The 10,595-nt window shown below is 30.1% G+C and overlaps 1 protein-coding gene across 4 annotated transcripts; it reads left to right on the top strand.

The window, feature by feature from the left end:
- Nucleotides 1-2,390: 2,390 nt before the first annotated feature.
- Nucleotides 2,391-6,774, top strand: LOC108461946 (DNA repair protein XRCC2 homolog). Of its 4 annotated transcripts, none has more exons than XR_008277069.1 (9): nt 2,391-2,916; nt 2,999-3,150; nt 3,350-3,420; nt 4,000-4,062; nt 4,387-4,524; nt 5,209-5,285; nt 5,932-5,968; nt 6,065-6,165; nt 6,264-6,301. XR_008277069.1 is itself a non-coding variant. In XM_017761943.2 (9 exons), exons 1-9 carry the CDS (start codon nt 2,583-2,585, stop codon nt 6,285-6,287), a joined length of 1,023 nt encoding a protein of 340 aa, XP_017617432.1. In that variant the 5' UTR covers nt 2,400-2,582; the 3' UTR covers nt 6,288-6,774. The 4 variants fall into 4 exon arrangements, 3 of the variants coding, with proteins under 3 accessions (XP_052879777.1, XP_052879778.1, XP_017617432.1); XM_017761943.2 differs by having other exon boundaries at nt 2,400-2,916; nt 5,209-5,311; nt 6,264-6,774; XM_053023817.1 differs by lacking the exons at nt 5,209-5,285; nt 6,264-6,301 and having other exon boundaries at nt 6,065-6,166.
- The last annotated feature ends 3,821 nt before the right edge of the window (nt 6,775-10,595 follow it).

The raw sequence follows: 10,595 nt of genomic DNA, 5'->3' as shown, positions 1-10,595 counted from the left end.
TTAATTTCTATTCTTTTGAACTTCTTCAATTTCTCTTGCTGTAACTTATGCAACAAGAGAATGAAATTTGGCTCCTTTATAGCCTAAGGGATAGTGGGATGCATTATCACCAGCACTACTGAAAAAAGCTTCCAGCTGGGAGCTCTTTTCAGTACTTTTGCTGACAGTGCATCCTGATTGAAGCGTTTTTTAACCTATTTTTTTAAAACTATCTCAAAATTATTTTTTCAGAATCAATTGTACAAAAAAAAAGCGTCCAACTAGGAGCCTTTTTTAGTACTTTTGCTGACATTGTATCTTGCTTGAAGCGTTTTTTAACCTATTTTTTAGAACTATCTTCTCAAAATTATTTTTCAAAATTAAATTGTAATAAAAAAGCATCCAGTTGGAAGCTTTTTTTGTATATTTACTGATTGTACCAAAAAAAAAACAAAATTCATCTCGTCAAAATAATTTTTTCAGAACACATCACTTATCTATTAAAAAACCTTAAAACTCTAAACTCAAAAATATTTTTTAAAAACCCTAAACCTTAATTTATTTATTTTTAAAAAACTCTAAACCCTAAACCCGTATTTATTTATTCTTTTTAAACCTTAAACCCTATTTTTTTCTCAAAAACCCTAACCATAAACCCTCAAGCCCTACACATAAATCCTAAGCCCTAACATGCAAATAACCCCAAAACCCTAGAAAAACACAACTTAAAGCGCTCCCACGAGAAGGCGCTTTTATGAAATTTTCCCTTAAAACGCTTCCATGTAGGCGTGTTTTGAGTTTTTTGACCCATTCCAATAAATAATCTTTTAAGTGGCTCATTTCCATAAATAATGTTAGAAATGTGCCTTTTTTAATAAAATACCCGTGAATTTGAGGAGTCGAATTTTTTTTATTAAACTATAACTTCACTTTGAAATTTATTTAATTAAAATATATTAAATGTTTTTTATTTAAATTTTTCTCACGTTAATCTCTCTAATTCAATGCAACTATAAAATTAATTTTATTAATGACCAATAGAAATATCAAACGATAATTTTTAAGTGTAATTTTACTTAAAGGGTATTATTAAAATATTTGCTTTTGTTTATCTTAGGTTATATTTTAATCACTTATGTTTAAAATGTTACGTTTTAGTCACTTACATTATTGCGTTGTAACATTTTAGTTATTGAGCCGTTAATTTCCATTAACGTTGTAACTGTAAGATGACGTGGCACGTTAAATCATCATTTCAAACAAAAATTTTAGGTTAATTTATACAATCAGTCCCGATATTTTTTGTTTTGAGCAATTTTATTTTTTCTTTTATGTTCTTTTAATTTTTCTTTTGTTTACTCTTTATTTTTCATTCTCTCTTGCTTCCCCCTCTATTTCCCTTCATTCTCCATTTCTTTTAACGTAGTTTTTCTATGTTTTTCATTTGTTAAAACTAGTCCCTATACTTTTGTTTTTTTGAATAATTTAATTTTTTTAAGTGAGGCAAGCTTGTGGATTAGTTTTAACAAATGGACAACATAAAAAAAATTACGCTAAAAGAAATGAAAAACGGTGGAAAATAGAGGGAGAAGTAGAAGAAAATGGAAAATAAAGGAAAAAAAAAGAAAGTTAAAAGAACATTAAAGAAAAAACTAAATTTCTCAAAATGAAAAAAAAATATAGGGACCGATTGTAAAATTTAACCTAAAAATTTCTTTTGAAATAATGATTTAATGTGTCATGTCATCTTACTATTACATTATTAATTGTAATTAACGACTCAATGACTAAAATGTTACAACACGACAACGTAAATGACTAAAACATAACATTTCAAATATAAGTAACTAAAATGTAATATGAGGCAAACAAAAGTGACTAGTTTGGTAGTTTACCCTTTTACTTAACCATATTATTATTTATATATTTTACTTAGTGTTATTCATTAACATGTATTTAATTTAGTTATAAAATTATCAAAAATTATTATTTTATAAAGTAATAAATATTATTGTATGAATGTTTATATCAAATATATTTAAATATATATATTTGAATCTAAGACCACATAGTTTTCAATATATTAACATTACCATTTTAATTGAGGAAAATATTTGGCACATTATTAATAAAGTTTTAGACTCCACAAACTCTCGAGTCAAAAAGTTGACAAGTGTCTTATATAAGTATAGTAAAATAGTAAAAAATAAATTATTAATATATCAAATACTAATGTTTTAACTAAAACCTTTCTCTTTTTACATCAAATTTTTATAAATATATTTATTAAATAAAATTTTTTCAACCAGGCGGTGATGCCAAATTCTAAGATATTTTAAGTATTATAAAATAAAAATTTCATGGACCTTGAAAACGAATTTGGGCTTAGAAAGAGAGTAATAGAATTCCCAATGCATGTTTAGGCCTGAATCCAAATACTCACCCGTCCTACTACTTCCCATACGATGGGAAACTTTACGTTTTTCCCTTTTCTGCTTTGAAACTGTAAAAGGCTAGTGCCCAGTAGCTATATCGAGCATTATGCATGAACAACAGCTTTGATAATTCCAGAAGAAACTGGTAACTTTTAGCCCAGAAGCCTGATGGGTTCTCATGCCAAGGCATGGCTCGTTGAAGACGAGAGTGCAAGAGAAATGTTAGACAGGGTCCTAACGGAGCGCCCCTTCTTGCTTCTTCCCCCACTTCACAGGGTCCCTCTACGTGTCGGTAACGTTGTTGAGCTTGTAGGCCCTTCTTCTTCTTCGAAAACCCACATCTTAATCCAGGCTGCCATCACTTGTATACTTCCCAAGCTGTGGAAAGGGGTCAGTTATGGTGGATTGGGGCATTCCGCAATGTTCATTGACTTGGATTGTCGATTTGACGTTTTACGTTTCTCGGAATTGCTAAACCATAGAATCATGGAAGCAGCTAATGGTAAGTCCTTTTTCTTGATGAAAATTAGCAGTTTCAGGTCCCCAAGTTTTCTTTTACTTAAGTTCTGTTCTTATCTGTTTAGGATCAAGCAGTAAAGTAGGTTGTCACCAAAAGGATTCTGAAGCTCAGTTTGAAAGAATGAAACCTTATAATGAGGAATTGTTTGCTTTATGCATGAAACGGTTTTTGTACATCCGTTGTTATGACAGTTCTGAGTTTCTTGCGACTCTCAAGGTGAGGGCCAAATTCTTGCTGTAATATAAGCTAAGTAATTCCATGGCTTCTTTTCACGAGAACAGAAATAGGAGTACATTACGGGCAAGTCTGCTTTTAAGTCTGAAACCAACACTTGAAATTTTGAAAGAGACCAAATTGGTGCAAAGAAATGATTATAAGTTTGGTAGTTTCTGTGTGATGTTTTGCTGGATGACAGACATTACACTATCGGCTTCAAAAGGAAAGGGAAGTACATGGTGTTAATGTTCATTTGCTGTTGATTGACAGGTTTGGCATTGATCCCTATAATTCGATCCTTTGTGTTGGTTACCTTTTTTCTTCTTTCAGTTGTAGCTTTAGATTATTGATGTAACAGTTAGGAAGCATTATGGAATATCAAGTATTATAGCTGTTGAACTCAATCAGTCTCCTGAATAATTTGTGATGTTTTAAAGGAGAGCATTCAGTTGATTCAGTAATCACGATAATTGGATAAAAAGGGATCTCTCTGGAATAATCGGCAGAATTGACAAAATTACTTTGGCTAGTAGTTTCTGAAAATAAAAAGAACAGAAAAGACCCTTCTTATAAAAGCTCTAGCATATCTATATTTTGATGCTACCAACAGGTAGTTGAAGAATTATACCAAATTGTATCTCCTGAGACTGTCGAGGTTTCCTGAAACTCATTGAAATGGGATGTAAATACCAAAATTTCACAAAGCAAATATGCTGAGTTAATGAAAAGAAGTCTTGAGTTAGTTTTGAGAGGCAGAGAGAAAGAATCTAATTTGAAGTCCTTTGAAATTAGTAACAGACTGGATACTCTAAGCCCATAGCATCTGACATGTAATAAAATGTTCAACAGCATTGGAGCATTTCACTGGGTAGATCGTGGTTCATCATCTTTTCCACTGGAGTATGATAATAGGTACTTTTTGATATCTGTTGTGACAGTTTTCTAGCAATCTTTTGAAATGTTTCTTACTAAAATTATATAAGAAATGATTTAACTGTTTTTTATGTTTTCCTGTATTTATCTTTAGTTTTCCTATCATTTATACTGTTTTGGATTGCCTAGTGTTCTCTTTATGGTATATGTTTATAGTTTACCCTTTTTTTATTCTTCCCCTGGGATCAGATTTAGTTGTTTTTTCTCGCCTTTTTAGCTAATTGTTTTTTTCTAAATAGCTATATGTACACATGCACGCACAGGTGTAAGTATGCAATAAAGAAATTTCTGGTTGACGTGTAGGAAAAGCTGGCATCTCCAAAATGTGTCTGAAGCTGTAGTTCAAGAGATTAGAAGGCTCCTATTAGTGCATCCCATGCTTGTGATGGCTACCAAAGCAGTTGTCTTAGGCAACAAATATTCAACAAATGAATTAACGTGGTAGGTTCCATTATACTTGTGAAAGTGGTGTTTATGCAGTTTGCAGCTTCATGTTACTCTTTAGCTGGTGGCAGAATATCATGCATTAATCTTGTACTTTAGAAGCATATCTGTTACTGGAAATTATTTTCAAAAAATGCCTGATGTAGTGTTTTAGATGCCATATTTTTCATGACTGACTATGAATGCCAAAGTTTTAGTTTGATTTAATCTGTAGTTTATACGCTTCTCTAAACTAATGTGGATGTAACAAAGTTAGCACTCCCCTTAATGTTTAAACGTAATGGAAATATGGATAAGAATGGTTAATCATGCAGACAATGAAAATGAGGTGACAAATACCTTGTTTTCCTAGTAAAGCTATAGGTTTGAATTGCTCCAAAGGTTCAAGTTAAAAAGATGGGATGCTTGAAAATTCCCAGTATTCATGATGGCTATTAGATTTTGGTTTCTGTTTCAGTTTTATTTACCCTTTTTATGGTTCCCTATGCCCTTCTTTTCATATTTTGTTTCTTATCAAGAGCAAATATCTTTGTTTAAAATATATAATGTCATTGCACTGGCCACTTAGTAGAAAAGTGCTTTCCTGAGCTTTTAATATTATCACATATAATTAGTTGTTTTTCCTTGATGGAAGTCTTATTCCTATTAGAGTTCAACGTAAATGATTAATCTGTATGTCAGGAATTATAGAAAATGGTCTGCAGTGGATAACCCGTATTCAAGAAATATAACAAGTAGTGATCAGCAACTTCCATATCGTGAGTATATGCCCGCTGCTTGGCAGGTACTGCCTTATAAGTAGGATACTTCTCCCGTGTTATGGTTTTTTTGAGGAGACATGCATGAATCTTGTCATAAGCTGACTTTTGTTTTTTAGTTCAAGTTCTAGTAGTCCCCATGCTTAGTCGGGTGTTCTGATCAGTCCGTGTACAGTCATTAATGTCATTTCAAATTTTATGAACTCTAGATTACCTAAACATTTTAAAAGTATATGATTCGAGATTATTCCATTCTTAAACGTTGAATACTGATAAAAGTTTCACAAGTAAAACTTAAGTGACAGGATGTTAACTGTGTACGTGTTAACAACTTGCTTATTCATCATCTGGTGTTGTTTTTTAGAAATTTTGGAAAATGTTAGGATCATGTTCTTTGAACTCGCGCTTTCTCAAATAGACAAACAACATCACCTAGTTACTTGTCTTTGATAAACCATTCCGAGGTATGACATGCCATGAAATATTAAATTGATATCCTTAAAGTGTATTAAGATATGGTGGAGTCGCTGTCTTTTTTTTGTTAAATAAAATTCAGAGTAGGCATACAAGGGATTCATGCTACCATTTTCTTAAATATGACTACCTGTAGATTCTTTTAATTATAATTTCTTTCTGGTCGTTGCAGTCTTTTGTGACACACAGGATTCTCGTACGAGCTACAGGTTCTGATTTTCTTTAGTAGTGGAATTCACTAAATTGGTTGCTGTTGCTTTATTTCTTAATACAGAACATGCATCTAAGTTGTCCTTGCTATGTAGATGATGATTTGGTTAATGGTGAGCATCAAAACAACTCCATATATCTATTAAAATGGTTGCTGCCACCGCTGAATTCCTTGGACAAATTTACAGTGAGAGATGTAAGGAAACGCTTGTGCTTATTTTTTTTAACGAAGAAAGGCTAAATATCAGCGTTTCCCGTATATTATACTGGGCATAATCTGTTTGCTACTTGCAGACTGGCGTGTTCATCCTTTCTTGAACATGTGTACTGGGATGTATGACTTACTATATGTTAGTGAAGAAGAGAAAGAAGAGCGAGTGATGGAAAATATTGTAGAGAAAGGAAAGGAGATGACGAAGAAGAGAAAAGAAACTGGTGAAGCCAGGGAAGTGAAAGTTCTAGCTAAAAAGAGAAAAAGTACTCAAAAGAATCCTAGTTATTTTTCAAATGAGTAAAGTGATTTATGTGATAAGTGTATTGGTATTGTATAAAAATCATGGACTAAAGTGTCAATGATTAATAGTTAGTTGTAGAAAAAAAAAATCTTTTAAGAATGTGTAAGCTGTTTCGGAAAAAACAACAGTAAGAGTGGCTCAACTTAGAAAGTTTACTAAAAATTATAGAAATCGAATTAGGGGTTGAGTCAAACCTAAAATTGAAGCCTAGTGACTGGCGTTATATATGTATATGTACATATATAAGAAACAGTATAAGTAATGGAATTGTAGATTATGAGATAAATAAATTTAAGTGAGGCAAGATCAGATTGATTTTCTTTGTTTTGAATTTGAAAAATTATTAATATTGTATAAAAATAATTAGAAAATGAACTTTATATGTCTAAAAAATCTTACTGAGTCTAATTTCAAGAGAAATAAATGTCAACATTATACGAATTTTGTATTGAAAAGTAAATAAATTTTAGTAGAGAAAGGTCAGAGTCGTTTAATAGTAGAAAAAGGGAAGATTAGAAGAAAAAACTAAAATAATTGGTTTGATTTTTATTGTTGGGATCGACTCGATTAAGCAAGTAAAAAAAATAGCGGAATAAATTGAGAAATTGAACACACAAACCATAGGTAAAGATAATTTTACTATGATGATAAAAAAACGAAGAGTACAAAAGATGAAAATAGACAAAATTTGATTGAAATAAATAAATAGAGTTTAACTGAGAAGATTATTTCTCAAATTTGATTGAAATAGGAGTTATACTCAAAATTTATCATAAGTTTTATGTCAATGATGGAATGTCTAGTTTTGGAAATTTCAAATGGAACTTAATTGTCAATTTTCGATGAATGAGATAGAAATAAAAATGTAACCGTTAGCATTGGACTATATTATTTTACATTGTTGAAATTTAAAATTTATAAACTAAATTTATAAATGAAATAAAAGTATGTTAAAATATGAAAACATAAAATAAATACAAGTTTAAATAGTTTAATTTGAAGATGAGAATTTAAGAAGAAATGTAAGAGTCATAGTAATCTTCTCATATTCATATTCATGTTTTATTTGTAAAGAAAAATATAATGTTTGATTTTAATTTACTATTAAATAAATTTTGTTTATGTATGTTATACTTAATATATATAGATGTAGAATGGAAAGGAAGAGAAAATAATAATAAAAGAACAATAAGTGAATCATTGGAAATTAAAGTAATTTGTATTAAATAAGCTTTTATAAATTAATATGAAATTTAATAAGTGAATTTAGAATGGAAGTGATTCAATGCTCAAATATGGCATTTGTTGTTGGGGTTTAGGTTCATAATCGGGATAAGGGTGTTACAGGTCTACCTATAAATTTTATATATATTATAAAAAATGAACAAAAATATATATGAAAATATTGAGTTTTAGATATTTAAATATGATTTTTCCTATTAATAATATGTTGTTACATTAGTTTCAAATAATTCATTATTATTCATTTTGAATTATTCTTGAATACGATTCTTAATACTCTATTTCAAAATATAATTTATTACTAACACTATTTGTAACTAAGTCGATTAATTACTATAATAATAGATAGTGAATATATATTTTCACTCATAATATTAACAATTCGTTTCATATTAAACTTTATTTGCTTCATACCTCTGTCCTTGAAAGTAGTTAAAGATTTATTTTTTTAAGTAAATTAATGTCATATACAAAAATAAATACATTAAAAATATTTTTTATTTTTTCTTATTTTAAATTTATATATTTTAATTTTATTTTGCATTATTTGTTTTGACGTCATTATTCTCTAATTTTGACATTAATATCATAGAAGGAATCATCCACAAATGATTTGAAGAATGAATTCAATGAGAGTATGATTGATCAACAACAATGCGAGGTTGAGATGTACATAACACTAAATAATGAGCAACTTAAAATTAATTAAAAAAATGATGAACATTTATCAAGAAGATTTTATTGATTCAGCTATCAGGGACTATTTGACAAATTTCTCTTTTTCTCGTACGTCCTCTACTCTTTTAAGTTTTTTGATCTAAAGTACAATTTAGTTTAGTTTAATTAAATCAATTCAAACCAAATAAGCAATCAATTTACGCATTTAAGTTATTTTATTCACATTTACAAATTTACCCCTAAACTTTACTTTTTATATAATTTAGTCCCTAAACTCGAAACTATTAAATCGAACATAATTAAGCTTAAATGAAGCCAACTGATTTTTCTATAACCTTTGAACAACCCCTATATTTCTCTATTTCACAATATTTTCATGAGATTTTACAACATTAACATTTAAATCCTTAAACATCAAAATCACTAAAAATTATTTTACAAAATAGTCCTATTTAACAACCAAACTTAATAATCTATCATCAAACTTCAAAAAAACTTCAAAATCATCAATGACATAATCTAAAACATTTAACAATTTTACGAGCTAATCTCCAGGTTAGTTAGACCTAGTTGTAACAATCTCGAAAACATAAAATTACTAAATACGGATGCAAAATGCATACCATCCAATGAAAATAACCTTGGTTGAAACTTCTTGCTTTTCAACAATGGTGAATCGATTTTTCCAAGCAAAAATGAAGAAGAAAGATGTTGATAATTTTGTCATCTTTTGTTTTAATTTACTAAATTATTTAATAACAAAATTAACCTTTAAAAACAATATTTCACTAAAAACTAACCTACAACCGTCCACTATGTAAAGATATCGTCTATTTACCATCTAAGCCACACAAATCAAGTTCTAAAGCTATTGAACCCATTTTACTAATAACAATTAGCTTTCTCAACTTTTACTATCTAATCTTTTTTACTTAATTAACTATCTAAATGTAAAAATTTCTTAATCAAATTTTAATATGATATTATAGAAACTCTATAAATATTAAATAAATAATAAAAAAACTGACTTGTTGGTTGGAATTGTGGTCCCGAAACCACAGTTTCAAACACCACTGAAAAACGAGATGTTACACTAAATATCTTGACTCATGTATCATTATTCTTTATTCTCTAAATGTCTCAGAACAAGGTTACAAAGCATTACCGAACTTTACGGATTAAATACAAACATTTCACGACCATTAATATACATATCAAGAATCATTCATGTAACACCCCGTACCCGATATCGTCGCCGGAGTCGGACACGAGGGGTTCACAGACTAAATTCACTTGTCACACAGACCATTTTAACGTTTCCAGACAAGCTGGCTGACTGCGTCACTGTTACCTTAAAAATTATATCTCGAGTTCCAGAACTCGAAAACCAGTTCCGCAAATTTTCCCCGAATTTAGACTCATATATCCATCAATGGATTTATTTCTAGAATTTTTGGTCAAGCCAATTAGTACAGTTTATTAGTTAAAGTCACCCCTGTTTCAGGGTTCGACTACACTGACCTTTGCGCATTATGTCTTCGATATCTTTCTGTACAGGGCTCCAACCCTTATGCCGTTTGTTTCTAAAGAAACTATACTCACAAAGAAATCTGTATATATAGAGCATGAATTCTAATTCTCTCTGGTTAATTTATAGTGAATTTTCAAAGTCGGAACAGGGGATCCAGAAACCGTTCTGGCCCTGTTTCGCGAAAACCTGAATATATCTTAAAATCCGACTCATATGACCGTTTCGTTTCTTCCATATGAAAGTAGATTCATCAGGGTTCAATTTCATAATTTATTCACTATTTAATTCTACTTCTACTATTTTTAGTGATTTTTCAATCTCACATCACTGCTGCTGTCAGCATCTGTTACTAAGGCAAACAATGCCTATTTCATAATTCCTCCATGACCCAACTAATCATCCATCATTCATATCACAAATTATGACCACCTTATCAAAATTAAGATTTTAAGACTCATGAATAAGTGTTTTGGAACCAAATCCAACCAACCATATGGGCCATTTTCGCATGGCTAAAGTTTACAACCCAAATTTCAACAAAACAAAATAGCCTATACATGCCAAATGTTCTCCTAGATCGACTAAAAGACAATACCAAAGATTGCTTGCGGTGTGATGACTTGACGACGGTTCCGAGCACACAAAAGAGATGAGTCCAAG

The sequence above is a fragment of the Gossypium arboreum genome, chromosome 13, assembly GCF_025698485.1.
Source record: "Gossypium arboreum isolate Shixiya-1 chromosome 13, ASM2569848v2, whole genome shotgun sequence".
Lineage (NCBI taxonomy): Eukaryota > Viridiplantae > Streptophyta > Magnoliopsida > Malvales > Malvaceae > Gossypium > Gossypium arboreum.
Note: the sequence above shows the minus strand (reverse complement) of the source record. Positions and strands in the feature narration are given on the sequence as shown.

Bases quoted from the DNA above. Each gene is read 5' to 3' on its own strand.
- LOC108461946 (XM_017761943.2), top strand. From the start codon at position 2,583: ATGGGTTCTCATGCCAAGGCATGGCTCGTTGAAGACGAGAGTGCAAGA. The intron at 2,917-2,998 runs GTAAGTCCTTTT...TTATCTGTTTAG, and splicing joins AATCATGGAAGCAGCTAATG to GATCAAGCAGTAAAGTAGGT. The intron at 3,421-3,999 runs GTTTGGCATTGA...AATGTTCAACAG, and splicing joins CATTTGCTGTTGATTGACAG to CATTGGAGCATTTCACTGGG.